Source organism: Camponotus floridanus, unplaced genomic scaffold, assembly GCF_003227725.1.
Source record: "Camponotus floridanus strain SB8 unplaced genomic scaffold, Cflo_v7.5 scaffold240, whole genome shotgun sequence".
NCBI lineage: Eukaryota > Metazoa > Arthropoda > Insecta > Hymenoptera > Formicidae > Camponotus > Camponotus floridanus.
This window is the reverse complement of record NW_020229371.1, coordinates 122853-141062: the sequence shown is the minus strand read 5'-3', so window position 1 is coordinate 141062 and position 18210 is coordinate 122853. Positions and strand designations below refer to the sequence as shown.

The following is an 18210-nucleotide window of genomic DNA, read 5'->3' as shown; positions in this document are numbered from 1 at the left end:
ACATTTTATTATATTTTATTTGATATATGTATAAATTTTATATAAAAAAATTTATGAATATATATATATATATATATATATATATATTTTTTAGTTTTGTAATTTTAAAAGATACAAATATGTAATATACAAATTTATATATTTGTATATTTATTAATCTTAATTTGAAAACGATTCATTTTCAAGTGAATAAATACTTTACAATGTATTTAATACTTTTACAATATATTTGCCAATTGGTTTTAATTTTATCAGAAGTCTTCAATTTTATCAGATATTATTTTTTCTATAAGTTTTCATGATAAATAAAACATTGTTTACATTATAATATGTATACATTCTTATGAATAAAACTAAATCGAAATTCTTATGAATAATTTATTAAAATTTGTAAAAAATATAATAATATTTATTTAAAGAAAATTAAAATAATTCTTATTTGAAAGCTTAATAATATTATAAAACTTATATATTACTTAACTAAAGTAAGTTGCAATAACATTTAATATTAAACTCTTTAAAATAAATAAATTTAATTTTGATTTCATATATTAACAAATGTTTTATTTAAATATGTATAACGTGTGTAAAGTGAATATGCATTTATATAATGTATAAATTATATTATATAAAATAAGTATATGAATACTATATTAAATAATGAAAAATATAATTAAAATCTTTCACATGTTCTGATACAAATATATTTCAATTATTCGAATAGAAATAATAAAGTTCTATACATTTCGATTTACTTCACATTCTTCTCAATGATACAAATTAAAAACAAACCAGTTGAATTTTGACATTATTTTTATGTATTAATATTAAACTTATTTTTCGTCTGGTGTTCTACAACTTTTTCATTATAAATAAGTTTTTAATATAATATCACGTTTTGTTTTGTACATCTATGTTATATATTATAATTTTATACGATAGTATATTTATAGTTTTTTTATTTTTATGTCTATTGTGCTCACTTAATCATACTAATTATTTTTTCATTATTATTATTATGTTACATAGTTATATATACAGCGTAATCAATATTTTTGTTGCATCATACCAAATGTAAAAGTATTATTATATAATACTATATAATACTTTTTTTACAATTTAATTTATTAAGAAGAAATAGATCGAAATGTCTAGATTTGAGAAGAAATCTTGAATTCAGAAGAAAAATAAATCAAAATGTTTGCATTTTTAATCTTAAGTTAAAAAAATAAATCAAAAATTGTTTACATTGACATTTCTATTTCTATATAAAGAATTGAAATTATGTTTGTATATTGAATATTATGAAAGGCTGCAATGGTCCTTTGTATTAATTTTTATAATTGTACGTTTTAAATACTTTTATGTATCATTCAGATAATTTCCAATATTATTTTAAGAAAATAATCTACAATAATTTTGCATATAATTTACATTATAATTTGCAAAAGAAAAACATTGACATTTAAAACGTAACAAATTATTGATATGGAAGAATGAATAGAATATGTAAAGTATACATATGTAAGTATATGTAAATATTTTTTATATTTTCATCCCATAATCAGGAAATTTATACACACATATTTTTAAAAACATTTTGAAAAATTTTTATAAAATATTTTTGAAACATTATTTTAAAGCATTAAAATTATAAATTTTTTTTAATTCATTAAAAAAAATAATTATTTTAATATTTTCTTTAAATTATTATTTCAAACAACAGATATAAAATAATTAATAAATATTAAATATATATTATTTTTCTCTTTATAATGTATATTATATATGTATATAATCTTTGTATATTTTGTAGGGTAATTATTAATTTTGCATCTTTAAAATATTAAATTAATCTAAAAATGTCAGAATATAATTCGGATGATTCGGAAAGTCATAGCTCAAGTCATATAATTCAAAACTCTGAAAATCATATTGATAAACTTATTGAAATTGACAATTTAAATGCAATTGAACTATTGACACCAAGTGACGTACTTGAAAGCATACAAATGTATGATTCAACAGTGTAAGTAAAAAATTTTTTAGATTGAAGAAAAGAAAATTGAAGAAAAGAATTACAATTATAAACAGAATAGAATAAACAATTATTTTAATCAATTTTCATTATTTTTTAATATTTTTTGCATTATTTATTGTTTTTAAAATTTTAATAATTAATCTTAATATTAATTTAAGATATGTATATATATACACACACACACACACACACACACACACACACACACACACACACACACACACACATATCCAATGTAACATAAATAATGCAAAAAATACAAAAGAATAATGAAAATTAATTAAAATAATTGTTTATTCGGTTCGGTTTATATATACTATTGTATACTCTTGATATTTCAAGAGACACGGTAGTGTCTTGTGCTAAGTCCCGCGTAAGCAACAAGACGCGCCGTGTATTATTACGCGAGTCGGATAGTTGGAGATGTTCGAGATTATCATATTGAAATAATCGCTGAACGGATCGAGTTCTTATTAGGCTTAATGGATAGCTTGAGGTTGATTTACATAAGAAAAGTGTCTTTATTTTTGCTCTACGTGCATCGTGAACAGCAATATTATGATCCAAAGTCGAAATATGAAAAATTTTCATTAAGAAACGTCTCCTTGGTCATCGTCGCCCAAGTCCCCAATGCGCAAGCGTAAAAAGTTGTACGTTTGCCGCATTCGACGTAAGATTGCGCTAGCGGCGCTCCGTGATGTTAAGACTATTATATACAGGGTGTCTCATTTTAATCGATGGATCCAAATTTCTCCTAAACTACATCAGCTACAAAAAAATGTTTCAGATAAAAGTTGTATGGCTTGAAGGGGAACATAAGGTGGTGTCATTTTTTTAGTTCATCTCGAGAGCTTTCCGAAATACTATAATTAAGTTAATTTTCATTAAATAGTTTTCAAGTTATGAGACTTGAAATCATTTTTTAATTTTACATAAGTCGTAAAATATCTAGTAAAATATTCATTTTTCGATTATCTTATCTTAATACTTTTATACTTAATACTTTTATCTTAATACTTTTACGTACAAAATAATAAGCAGAATCAAATGGTGTAAAGAAAACATACAGTTGTTTAAGAAAAAATATGGAATTGTTAATTGCAAATTACATATTTTTTTCCTCGGAACAGTTATATGTTTTTTTTACACCCCAATTGATTCCTCTTATTATTTTGTACACAAAAGTATTAAGATAAGTTAAACAAAAAATGAATATTTTACTAGATATTTTACGATTTATGTAAAATTAAGAAATGATTTCAAGCCTCATAACTCGAAAACTACTTAATGAAAACTAACTTAATTATAGTGTTTTGGAAAGCTCTCGAGATGAACTATAAGAATATGTAAAAGCATATAGGGTGTCCTATTTAAAAAATTGGATGTGATCTTCACGCAACCTTTAGATGACTCTTCAATGTCAAACCAATGACACCACCTTATGTCCCCCTTCAAGCCATACAACTTTTGTCTAAAACATTTTTTTGTAGCTGGCGTAGTTTAGAACAAATTTGGATCCATCGATTAAAATGGGACACCTTGTATACGGTGTCCTAGACCACCCGTACATCCCTTTTCTTTCAAAAACTAAGCATTTTAGAGAAAAACGTTTTAGACAAAAATTGTATGATTTTGAGGGGAACATAAGATGGTGTCATTGGTTTGACCTTGGATGGCATCGTTAAGGTCAGGTCAAGGACACCTTTAATTTCTTAAATGGAATCACCTATTTTTTATTGCATATTCTTATAGCTTATGTCGAGAGCTTTCCAAAACACTATAATAAAGTATTTTTTCATTGAATACTTTTCGATTTATAAGGTTTAAAATAATATCTTAATTTTACATAAACTATAAAATATCTAGTAAAATATTTATTTCTCGATTATCTTACCTTAATACTTTTATGTACAAAATAATGAGAGGAATCAATTGGTCTAAAAAAAAACACATAATTGTTCCGAAGAAAAAATATGTAATTTGCAATTAACAATTACATATTTTTTCTTAAAAACAACTGTGTGTTTTCTTTACACTAATTGATTCCTCTCATTATTTTGTACGTAAAAGTATTAAGCTAAGATAATAAAAAAATGAATATTTTACTAGATATTTTATGTAAAATTGAAAAACATTTCAAGCTTCATAACTCGAAAAGTACTCAATGAAAAAATACTTTACTCAATGAAAAAATACTTTTGATAATGTTTTGAAAAGGTCTCGACATAAGCTATAAGAATATGTAATAAAAAATAGGTGGTTCCATTTAAGAAATTAAAGCTGTCCTTGACTTGATCTTAACGATGCCATCCAAGGTTAAACCAATGACACCATCTTATGTTCCCCTCAAAACCATACAATTTTTGTCGAAAACGTTTTTTTCTAAAATACTTAATTTTTGAAAGAAAAGGGGTGTACGGGTGGTCTAGGACACCCTGTATAATTATACAAGAGAAAGGAGAAATTTATATATATCCAGCTTGTTTTAAGTTGGAAAAGTTGATGTTGGATCCAGACATGCAACAGCAAATATAATTATACAAAAGAAAGGAGAATCGAATTTATATATCTAGCTTGTTTTAAGTTGGAAAAGTTGATGTTGGATCTAGATATATAACAGCAAAACATTATGTCAGCAATACTAGTATATACAAGTAAGTAATTGTTAATATTAATATACTCTTTAAAAATAGTCTAACAAATTTAATAATTTTGTCTTCTTTTATTTTATTTTGATTAGGACACAATAAAGAGATTAACGTTTGATTTCAACAATAATTATTGCAATTGATATTGGATCCAGATGCAGCGAGAAAGTATATCAGCGATGTTAGTATATAGTAATATAATAATAATATATATACACACACATAAGTATTGAAAGTAATAAAAAAGCAGTTGTTAATATTAATATCTTTAAGAATAATTCTTTAATCTAAATCTTTAAAGATAATTTATTTAACATAATTCTGTTTTCTATTTTTTTTCAGGACACTATCATTGGATATATAATGATTGCAAGAAAAGAATCTTATCAAGATTAATTAAATACAATTAGAATTGAGAGTAAAAGTAAAAAAGAATTATTAGTAGAAAAAGAAATATTGCTTATAAAGTAGTATTGCTTATAATTATTATATGTATATCATGTAATATATTTTAAATAAATTTTAAATAAATTACATATTAATTTATAATATATATACTTTATTACTTTATTATTATATTATAATCCTTTTTAAACATAGCTTATTCACATATAACATGTATTAAAATAAACGTAGCTTGTATTTTACATATCAAATGTATTATCGCAAAATAAATTTAGTATTGCTTATAATTATACGGTCTGTTCTTTATTACTGAACTGGATGCATTAGTGTGTACTAGTTCAGAGTTTATCTTTCCCTCCATATTGGTAGAAAAAAAATAAACTCTGAACTAATGCGGCACACTAGTGCAATCAGTTCAGCAATAAAGAACAGATTATATATAATGTCGTATTGTAAAAAAATAAAAGTATTAGAAAGTAATCTTTTTTAAACATATAAACGTAGCTTATGTTACATATAACATGTTTACATATCACATGTACTTATTAAAATAAACGTAGCTTATATTTTACACATCAAATGTATTATCGCAAAACAAATTTAGTATTGCTTATAATTATACGGTCTGTTCTTTATTGCTGAACTGGCTGCATTAGTGTGTATTAGTTCAGAGTTTATCCTTTTCCCTCCATTTTGATAGGAGAAAGATAAACTCTGAACTAATGCACACTAATGCAACCAGTTCAGCAATAAAGAACAGATTATATATAATATCGTATTGTAAAAAAATAAAAGTATTAGAGAGACAAAAGTAAGAGAAGATCTAATACGAAATCAATGTACACAGAGTATTTAGAATATATATATATATAAAATATCAATATACATATATTCAAAGATTCGAGTGTGCGCTATGACTTGATGCGTATCTTTGAATGTAAAAATCACATATGTGTTGTTTGGCATTTTCATATGGCGTAGATCAGTGCTCAAAGAGGTGAATCGGCATCTGTATGTATAACGGATTCCTTATACTATATTCTGTGCACATGGATTTCTATTATATTATATAATTGATATAAATGCAGAAAATGAAATGATAAGAACGGAATTGGCAGATATAAAAACAATTAATAGACATGCAAAATCAATTAGCGGAAACAATTAACAGCTGTTGTTTCTGCAAATAAATCATTGCAGGAACAGCATATAAGCATATGTTCAAAGATACGCATCGAGTGTGCGCTATGACTCGATGTGTATCTTTGATTAAAATAAACGTAGCTTATATTTTATATATCACATGTATTATCGCAAAATAAATTTAGTATTGCTTATAATTATACGGTCTGTTCTTTATTGCTGAACTGACTGCACTAGTGTGTACTAGTTCAGAGTTTATCTTTTTCCCTCCATATTGATAGGAGAATGATAAACTCTGACCTAATGCACACTAGTGCAACCAGTTCAGCAATAAAGAACAGATTATATATAATGTCGTATTATAAAAAAATAAAAGTATTAGAAAGTAATCTTTTTTAAACATATAAACGTAGCTTATGTTACATATAATTATTACATATCACATGTACAATCGGCGTCAGGTATGCTTTAACACACGAATATATGTATATATCAACACACATGCAATTTTCATATATGTATATGCAAAATATATAAATGTGCCGATATGTGCATAAATTCATGTGTTAAGGCTTACCTGACGCCGAGTGTACTTATTAAAATAAACGTAACTCTCTTATGTTACATATAACATGTATTATAATTAGATATCACATGTACTTATTAAAATATACGTAGCTTATATTTTACATATCACATGTATTATTGCAAAATAAATTTCGTATTGCTTATAATTATACAGTCTGTTCTTTATTGCTGAACTGGCTGCAGTATTACATGTGTACTAGTTCAGAGTTTATATTTTTCCCTCCATAATGATAGGAGAAACATAAACTCTGAAATAATGCACACTAGTGCAACCAGTTCAGCAATAAAGAACAGATTATATATAATGTATTGTAAAAAAATAAAAGTATTAGAGAGACAAAAGTAAGAGAAGATCTAATACGAAATCAATGTACACAGAGTATTTAAAATATATTCAAAGATTCGCATCGAGTGTGCGCTATGACTCGATGCGTATCTTTAAATGTAAAAATCTCATATGTGTTGTTTGGCATTTTCATATGACGTAGATCAGTGCTCAAAGAGGTGAATCGGCATCTGTATGTATAACGAATTCCTTGTACTAAAATATATTCTGTGCACATGGATTTTATAATATTATATAATTGATATAAATGCAGAAAATGAAATAATAAGAACGGAATTGGCAGATACAAAAACAAGTCATGCAAAACCAATTAGCGAAAACAATTAACAGCTGTCGTTTCTGTAAATAAATCATTGCAGGTACAGCATATAAGCATATATATGTTCAAAGATACGCATCGAGTATGCGTATCTTTGAACATATATATGCTTATATGCTGTTTCTGCTATGACTCGATGCGTATCTTTGAATGTGTACATCACATGTGTCGTTCGGCATTTTCAACATATAATGACTTACGACATATTAATAGTAATGTTGCTGTTTTTGTTTTACAGTTGATTGAGCTGGCTGCGATGGCGCTGGTTGTATTAGAGTTGGCTGAGATGGAGTCGATTGCTCCGGAGTCGAATTCGTAGAAACTGATTTTGTCGGAGGCTGTTCTTTTAATGATTCTTCTGAAGAAGCCGAGGTTGATGGTTGCTGCTGTTGCAATGAATTATTTGCAGAAACAGCAGCTGCTAAGTTTTTCTGCATGTCTACTAATTGTTTTCGTACGTCCGCCAATTCTTGTGGAGAAGCCGATTTTGACGATTGTTGCAACTGTTCTTGGAGTAATTTATTTGCAGAAACAGCAGCTGCTTATTGTTCCTGCATGTTTACCAATTGTTTCTGTACATCTGCTATTTCATTTTCTGAATTAACTTCAAGTTCTCTACTAAAATCCTAAAAAAATTAAAAAGAATAAAATTTTTTTAGGTTTAGTATACAATAGTGCTATGATATAAAATATATATATTATATATATAAAATAATTATTTATTATTATTAATTTTAAAAATTACTATTCTTTTATGTGATATTTGTTATTAGCTTTTTATTTATTTTCTCATTTTATATCAACAAAGCAAATAAAAGCTAATATTGAATATTACATAAAGAATATATATATATATATATATATATATATATATATAAATATTACATAAATTTTAATAATTAATAATAATTTTATATATTTTAATAATTCATATTTAATAGCTGTATATGTAGCTATTTATTTATTATCTTTAATAATAACTTTGATTAACATAATACTTAGTGAGAGGCACATTACTTTGTCTTTTTTTTCATTAATTGTTCCACGATTCAGATATTATCGTGTAAAAGCATAAATGGAAACATAATTAGACATTGAATATTACATAAAGAATATATTGCTTATAATTATACAGTCTGTTCTTTATTGCTGAACTGGCTGCACTAGTGTGTACTAGTTCAGAGTTTATCTTTTTCTCTCCATATTGATAGGAGAATGATAAACTCTGAACTAATGCATACTAGTGCAACCAGTTTAGCAATAAAGAACAGATTATATATAATATCGTATTGTAAAAAAATAAAAGTATTAGAGAGACAAAAGTAAGAGAAGATCTAATACGAAATCAATGTACACAGAGTATTTACAATATATATATATATATATATATATATATATATATATATATTATATCGATATATATATATATTCAAAGATTCGCATCGAGTGTGCGCTATGACTCGATGCGTATCTTTAAATGTAAAAATCACATATGTGTTGTTTGGCATTTTTATATGGCGTAGATCAGTGCTCAAAGAGGTGAATCGGCATCTGTATGTATAACGAATTCCTTGATAACTAAAATATATATTCTGTGCACATGGATTTCTATCATATTATATAATTGATATAAATGCAGAAAATGAAATAATAAGAACGGAATTGGCAGATACAAAAACAAGTCATGCAAAACCAATTAGCGGAAACAATTAACAGCTGTTTCTGCAAATAAATCATTGCAGGTACAGCATATAAGCATATATATGTTCAAAGATACGCATATTCGATGCGTATCTTTGAACATATATATGCTTATATGCTGTTCCTGCTATGACTCGATGCGTATCTTTGAATGTGTACATCACATGTTCGGCATTTTCAACTTACTACATATTAATAGTAATGTTGCTGTTTCGTCTGTTCTGCCGATTCTGTTTGTGACCTCGTCCCCAACCGCGACCTCGACTCCCTGCTCGTTGCCAGCGAGCAGGTTGCTTCACTACAATAAAAAGATTGTTAATATTAATGTTACATATTTATAATTTGTTATTTTTTTTTAATATACTTACATTTTATTTGTTTTACAGTTGATTGAACTGCCTGCGATGGCGCCGGTTGTATTAGAGTTGGCTGAGATGGAGCCGATTGCTCCGGAGTCGAATTCGTAGAAACTGATTTTGTCGGAGGTTGTTCTTTTAATGATTCTTCCGAAGAAGCCGAGGTTGATGGTTGCTGCTGTTGCAATGAATTATTTGCAGAAATAGCAGCTGCTAAGTTTTTCTGCATGTCTACTAATTGTTTTTGTACGTCCGCCAATTCTTGTGGAGAAGCCGATTTTGACGGTTGTTGCAACTGTTCTTGGAGTAATTTATTTGCAGAAACAGCAGCTGCTAATTGTTCCTGCATGTTTACCAACTGTTTCTGTACATCTGCTAATTCCACTTTTAACATTTCATTTTCTGAATTAACTTCAAGTTCTCTACTAAATTCCTAAAAAAATTAAAAAGAATAAAATTTTTTTAGGGATATAGTATACAATAGTGCTATGAGTGCGCGCTGCAATGAGCTATTAAAATATATAAAATATATATATTATATTATATATATAAATTTTTATATATATATTATATATATAAAATAATTATTTATTATTATTAATTTTAAAAATTACTATTCTTTTATGTGATATTTGTTATTAGCTTTTTATTTACTTTCTCATTTTATATCAACAAAGCAAATAAAAGCTAATATTGAATATTACATAAAGAATATATATATATATATATATATATATATATATATACATATATATATATATGTATATATACTTGATACTATTTCTTCTAAAATAATTATTTGTAACTACTTTCCTGTTACGCTGCTATCTTTTCTACTATTTCTTTTATAACCATATGCTTTCATAAACATATAATTGTTGATATAAAATAAAAAAATGAATAAAAGCTATAAATATCACATAAATTTTAATAATTAATAATATTTTTATATATTTTGATAATTCATATTTAATAGCTGTATATTTATTATCTTTAATAATAACTAATAATAACTTTAATTAACATAATACTTAGTGAGAGACACATTACTGTGTCTCTTGATTCCATTTTTCATTAATTGTTCCACTATTCAGAAAGTATCGTGTAAAAGCATAAATGGAAACATAATTAGACATTGAATATTACATAAAGAATATATATATATATATATATATATATATGTATATATACTTGATACTATTTCTTCTTAAATAATTAATTGTAACTACTTTCCTGTTACACGCTGCTATCTTTTCTACTATTCCTTTTATAACCATATGCTTTCATAAACATATAATTGTTGATATAAAATTAAAAAATGAATAAAAGCTATAAATATCACATAAATTTTAATAATTAATAATATTTTTATATATTTTAATAATTCATAGTTAATAGCTGTATATATAGCTATATATTTATTATCTTTAATAATAACTTTGATTAACATAATACTTAGCGAGAGACACATTACTGTGTCTCTTGATTCCATTTTTCATTAATTGTTCCACTATTCAGATATTATCGTGTAAAAGCATAAATGGAAACATAATTAGACATTTGTGTCTTTTATAGAATTATATTATATATAAACTTGATACTATTTGTTGTAAAATAATTATTTGTAACTACTTTTCTGTTACGTTACTATCTTCTCTACTATTTCTTTAATAAATATATAATTGTTAATATGAAATTAGGTAGCAAATAAATGCTAATATTAAATATTACATAAAGAATAGTAGTTTCAAAATTAATAATAATATATGTAGTAGAGAAGATAGCAGTCTAACAGGAAAGTGTAGTTACGAATAATTATTTTAGAACAAATAGTATAAAGTTGTATATATATATATATAATTCTATCAAAAACATAAATGTTTAATTATAATTTATGTTTTTACACGATATCTGAGTAGTAGAACAATTAATGAAAAGTGGATATTATTAAAGGTATTAATAAATATATACTTACATTCAATTTTTTTTCAGAATTATCCTTTTTTGATGTTGATTACTATTGCTCGTTTTTGATGAATTCGTAGATTGCTTCATCGCAATTGATTCGACGCAAATGTGCACGAACAAAAAGCCACGGACAATGGACAATGGATTTTTAGTAGAGAAGATAGCAGTCTAACAGGAAAGTATAGTTACGAATAATTATTTTAGAACAAATAGTATCAAGTTATATATATATATATATATATATATATATATATATATATAATTCTATCAAAAACATAAATGTTTAATTATAATTTATGTTTTTACACGATATCTGAATAATAGAACAATGAATGAAAAGTGGAATTATCAAGAGACGCAGTAATGTGTCTCTCGCCAAGTATCATGTTAATCAAAGTTATTATTATTAAAGGTAATAATAAATATATACTTACATTCCATTCTTTTTCAGAGTTATCTTTTTTATTTTTTGATGTTGATGTACGATTGCTATCGCTTACTTTTGATGGATTTGTATATTGCTTCATCGCAAATGATTCGACGCAAATGTGCTCGAACAAAAGGCACAGACAATGAACAATGGACAATGTACATACAAGTCAGTTATTAGCGTCATCTAGAATAAATGCAGTAGCGCTGATAGATTTACTTATTCTTCTTTATCTATGAATAATATTATAAGTAAGTTTATCGATCGTAACTATAAGTAATCCTTAAAGGTCGGTAATATAGTTTGTAATTTCAATAAAAGTTTTATATGATCGATTATGGATTTATTTACCATTTGGATTATCAATCGATAGATTATGATAAGTTTTGCATGAGGGCAGCATTATATTAAAAGAGACGGTAGTTTTGTGTCTTTAATTACTATACGTATCATATAATGTATGTGATAAGTGGATAATAGTGGACAAGTGAATAAAAGTGAAGAAGAAAAGGCAAGAAGGATAAGAAGAAAATAAAAAGAAAGGTATATTAAAAATTATTATTAAAATTCATAGACATATATATTGATTGTGAAAGATATTTACTTTTCTTAAGATTATGTACATGCAAGGTTTTATTATAATTTACTTTTGTACATATGTTTTATTTTATTATATTTGTACATAATTTTTCTTTCAAAATTATATTAGTATATTAGTATATTATATCCTTTTATATCATATTTTAAATTGCTGTGAAAATATGCTATTCTTTTTATACATATACGACTTTTAAAAAGTAAAAATGTTCTTGAATAATGTGCATATTCTTAGAGCAAAATAATATTATTTGTTAAATTATTTACTTTTTTCAGCTACTTAAAATTATTTAAAAACAAGAGAAAAGAACGAGATAGAAGGAAAGGAAAAGAAAAGAAGAAGATAAGAAGATATAAAAAGGAAAAGGTAGAAGATAATAAGAAACATAATAATTAGTTATATAGTTCAGGTATGTTTATGACATTTAATTAATGCATTCTTCTGATTGCTGTTTCAGAAGTTGCGCTATTTATTTTATATTTATATAATTATATTTGGTATTGTAATATAGTCATATATTAAATTAGTATTTCAAGAATTATCAGAATATATTACGTTGAAGAAAATATATATTTACTGTCACTTTTCTATATAATTCTATATGCGATGCACTCTTAGTATGTTGCATTGTTAACTCACTATTTATAATGATTTGATTAGTGATTAGTGTCAAAGTATACAATTATTTTCTTACTGAAGATATTTTATATTGTGTATATTGTATATTTTATACTCGATGATTTGGAAATGTACTCTCAGAGTAATAATTTACAAAATATCTTAATTGTTAATATGATAACTTAAAATCTATGTTACATTATATACAATTCTGATTTTATTTATACAATTTAAATCTTTTTTAGGAAACATAATTTGTGAAGAAAAAAATAGAAAAGAATAATGTACATATAGTAGTATCTAAAGCAAAATGCCGAATATTTTCATTGGACTTCAAAATACGAAGATGGGCATTAACGAAAATTGTTCAGTTTAAATGGGGATTATAATATTATAAAGTTTATTATAATATTATTACTTTCCACAATATTAACAAAATTGTATACTTTGACAATAATCATTAATCAAACCATTATAAATAGTGATTTAACAATGCAGCATACTCTGAGATTGCATTGCATATAGAATTGTATAGAAAAATGACAGTAAATATATATTTTCTTCAACGTAATATATTTTGATAATTCTTAAAATACTAATTTAATATTTTATGACTATATATAAATATAAAATAAATAGCGCAACTTCTGAAACAGCAATTCTGAGGTTTCAAGGTTATCAGCTTTTTTCATTATATTAAAAAAGAATTTTAAGACTAATAGATATATTTATTTTGATACATAACGACATATATGTATTTTAATAGATTTAGAAATAATATATGTAATATCTGAGTTTGTTTACATTTTCAGCTTATTTTCGTGAAATTTATTGCAGGAGATATTCAAAATGTTATTTATCAATATCAACACAAATCTTTAATTGCTGAATAAATGAACGATGTATTCTTTGAATGTTATTGTAAACATTGTCTTTTAGTACTCCCTAAAAATCTAAAAGAGTTAAATATAGAGAACATATTATTAATGTCACCTAACATTATTCAAAAAACATCGTTTATTTATGCAAGCGATTATGCAATTGCATTGATTTTCATGGACAACACTTTAAATATTTCCTGCAATAAATTTTATGAAAATAATATTAAGTTAAGGACGTTAACAGAACATTAGGAACATAAACATTAGGAATTACCATGTACATTATAAGAAATTGCTTCCTCAGATACATTTTCTAAATCTATTATATTAAATATCTCGTTATACAGAGTGTATCTGATAAAAAGTTGACCACATTTTTTTCGAAAACCAAGGTTTTGATCGAAAAATGTTTCTTACAAAAGTTTTATGACTTCGAGGGGGACATAAGATAATGCCATTGGTTTAAGTGTAATGCTTAGGTGTAGGTGCCAAGGTTATATAAAGGCTAACCTAGTTTTTTTAAATGAATTTGATATAATTTTACTTAAACTATAAAATATCTCGTAAAATATTCATTTTTCAATTATCTTACCTCAATACTTTTATGCACAGAATAATAAGAAGAATCAATTGGTATAAAGAAAATAATGTTTTAAAAAAATATGAATTTGCAACGAGCACTTACATATTTCTTTAAAAATATGAATTTGCAAGGAGCACTTACATATTTCTTTAAAACAATACCAATTGATTCCTCTCATTATCGAAAAATTAATATTTTATGAAATATTTCATTCTTTTATAATTTTTTACACAAAATATTACGAGGAATTGATTGATATAAAAAATTAGTTACGAGGAATTGATTGATATAAAAAATTAGAGTAATTCTATTAAAAAAACTAAGTTGGCTTTTACAAAATTTTAGAATCTACACCCAAGGTCAAATCAATAGCACCATCTTATATTCCCCTCGAACTCACAAAATTTATGTACGAAACATTTTTCGATGAGTCTTGATATTCGAGAAAAATTTGGTGAACTTTATCAGATGCACTCCGTATATTTCAAATATGATTTACAGAGTATTTTATTTTAATCTTATCAGGCAAATATCTCAAAAAATATAGAAGACATGAAAAAATGTTTCAAACAAAAGTTTTATGACTTGGAGAAGGACATAAGATGGTACCATTTGTTTGACCTTGAATAGTCGTTTTTTAAAGAGCACATGTAAAGATTACCTTCAATTTCTTAAATGAAAACCCCCATTTTCTTGTAGTTTCCTCGAGAGCTTTTCAAAACACTATAATAAAGTTTTTTTTTAAGTACTTTTTAATTTTAGGGCTTGAAAGTATCGTTGACATTAACATTACTCAAAGTATACCACGTGTAGGTTGCACGGTCGAATTTACACTTTTGATGTGTTTCTGTGTATATGCATGTATGCACAAATACAATAGAAATGTAAATTTGATCATGCAACTTCCATGCGTTATACCTTGAGTAATGTTAATGCCGATGGTACTGTATATTTTAAGCCTTATAACTCGAAAAGTACTTAATGAAAAAATATTTTATATAATGTTTTGAAAAACTTTTGAGGTAAGCTACAAGAAAATGCAATAAAAAAATGGGTAAGAAATTGACCTTTATGTGCTCTTTAAACGACTATCCAAGGTCAAACAAATAGCACCATCTTATGTCCTTCTTGAAGTCATAAAACTTTTATCTGAAACATCTTTCCGTATGTTTTATATTTTTGAGGATATTTGTCTGATAAGATTAAAATAAAACACCCTGTTTAAAACATATCGTTGAACTTGAAATTCTCTTTTACATAATAAAAAATATATATCTTAATAAATAAATCTTTTTACATCGTTAAGTTATCTATGTAGAAACTAGTACTAAATTTTATTTATCAAATAATTTATTGCAAGCAATTTATCGCATTTAAAGGTATCCATTTCTCTTAAATGATATTAATGTTAAACAAGAAGTTTTAATTTTTTGCACATTAGCTCCAGAATTGACAGCATCAAGAATTAGCGGCTTTTCAAACGGATTCAAGGTAAGTTAATTTTTTTTTATCACAAAGGCTGCTGTGCGCCTGTAAAAACCAGCTGCTGTGCGCTTGTAAAATCCGGCTGCTGTGCGCCGATACAGAGCTGCTGTGCGCCTGTAAAAACCGGCTGCTGTGCGCCGATACAGAGCTGCTGTGCGCCTGTAAAAACCGGCTGCTGTGCGCCGATACAGAGCTGCTGTGCGCCTGTAAAAACCGGCTGCTGTGCGCCGATACAAAGCTGCCTTGCGCCTGTAAAAACCGGCTGCTGTGCGCCGATACAGAGCTGCTGTGCGCTTGTAAAAACCGGCTGCTGTGCGCCGATACAGAGCTGCTGTGCGCCTGTAAAAAACGGCTGCTGTGCGCGGATACAGAGCTGCTGTGCGCTTGTAAAATATATATAGAGCAACTGCGCGACTGTGAAGGGTGACTGTTGCATACTTATAATAAATATATAGAATGTTTGTAAACACAAAGAAGTATATTCTATCATCTAGAGAAAAAGATATAATTATTGAAGGTGATTGGTTAACTGATATACATATGGATCATTTTGGTTATCTTTTACAAAATTGTTCAGACTATAGACCTGTCGAAACCTGGCGAGTGCAATGTCTTGATAGGATTCAACCTATGCCAGTAGATAAAAAACATATACAAATATTACATAGTTCATCAGGTCCCTATGATGGACATTGGGTGTGCAGTTATTATAACAAAAAGAACATATTTATTTATGATTCATTAAATTCTAAGAATCTACATAAGCATCACGAACAATTCTTGAAAAGATTATTCCCAACATATGACTTTAAAAAGTACCCTGTTAAGTTTCCAACTGTACAACATCAACCAAATGGTAACGATTGCGGTGTTTTTGCAATAGCTTTTGCAATTTCATTATTATTCAATATCAAACCCGAGAAAGTGAAATATGATCATAGTTTAATGCGTTCGCATTTGATGAAAATTTTTGAATCTAATGTAATCGAGCATTTTCCACAAGATTCACGATATGGTGCTCCTCAAAAAATACTTCCATTAACAGTGGTTAAAACGAGAGAAGCTGAAGCAATTCGTCTAAGTACGATACGTCAACATGAAACAAAGCAACAAAAATTGAATCGTTTGAAAAAAGTTTATAATAGTCGATCTAAGAAAAAATTAAGTAATAATTAATTATTAATATTAACAGACAAAAATACTCAAAAAAAATTTATACAAATAACAAATAATATTAAAGAATTTATAGAAACAACAAATAATATTAAAGAAACAAATGATACTGAAGAAACAAATAATATTGAAGAATTTACAAAAACATCAAATAATATTGAAGAAACAAATAATGTTGAAGAATTTATACAAACAAATTATATTGAAGAAACAAATGATATTGAAGAAATTGATAAATATTTTCAAAATAAACATTATATTAAAAATCATACCAGTTACAAAATTATTGATTATAATAATAATGATTTATGCAGTAACAATAAAACAAATAAAATCAAAATTTACGAACAAACTTATACAAACAAAAATTCTGAAAGTAAATGTACTAAGAAACGTTCTCGATGTGAAGATACTGTCCAATTAGAAGTTATTAATAAAAAAGAACAAGATGTGCAAGACTTAGAAAGTTTACTTATTAACAAGCAGATACATTGTACAAAAGATTTAGAAAATAATCGAGCTAAAAAACGACATCGATACGAACAAGATTTAGAAAACAATCGCGCTAAAAAACGACATCGATACGAACAAGATTTAGAAAATAATCGCACTAAACAACATTATAGATATCAAAGAAATTTAGAAGATAAACGTGCTAAGAAAAGAAATCGATATAAACAGGATATAGAACATAATCGCGCTAAGGAACGGTATCGATATAATAAGGATATAGAAAATAAACGCGCTAAGAAACGGGATTTATATAAACAGAATATTGTAAAACAACGTGCACAAAAACGTAAACACTATTCCATAAACACTCAGCAAGAACGAGATAGACAAAAAGAATTAGATCCTGATCGCAAATGGCTTTACAACAGACGATATTATCAGAAAACTAAAAAATCTGTACTTGCAATAAAAAAT

The 18210-nt window shown here is 26.0% G+C and overlaps 2 protein-coding genes across 2 annotated transcripts; both read right to left on the bottom strand.

The window, feature by feature from the left end:
• Nucleotides 1–7696: 7696 nt before the first annotated feature.
• Nucleotides 7697–12042, bottom strand: LOC112638074 (polycystic kidney disease protein 1-like 3). The gene is made up of 4 exons (XM_025409105.1): nucleotides 11950–12042; nucleotides 9576–9980; nucleotides 8054–8116; nucleotides 7697–7993 (listed from the first exon to the last, which is right to left on the bottom strand). Exons 1-4 carry the CDS (start codon nucleotides 12040–12042, stop codon nucleotides 7697–7699), a joined length of 858 nt encoding a protein of 285 aa, XP_025264890.1.
• A 4093-nt stretch (nucleotides 12043–16135) lies between these two features.
• Nucleotides 16136–16546, bottom strand: LOC105252511. Its single transcript, XM_011259905.2, has one exon. It carries the CDS (start codon nucleotides 16544–16546, stop codon nucleotides 16136–16138), a length of 411 nt encoding a protein of 136 aa, XP_011258207.2.
• Between the last annotated feature and the right edge of the window lie 1664 nt (nucleotides 16547–18210).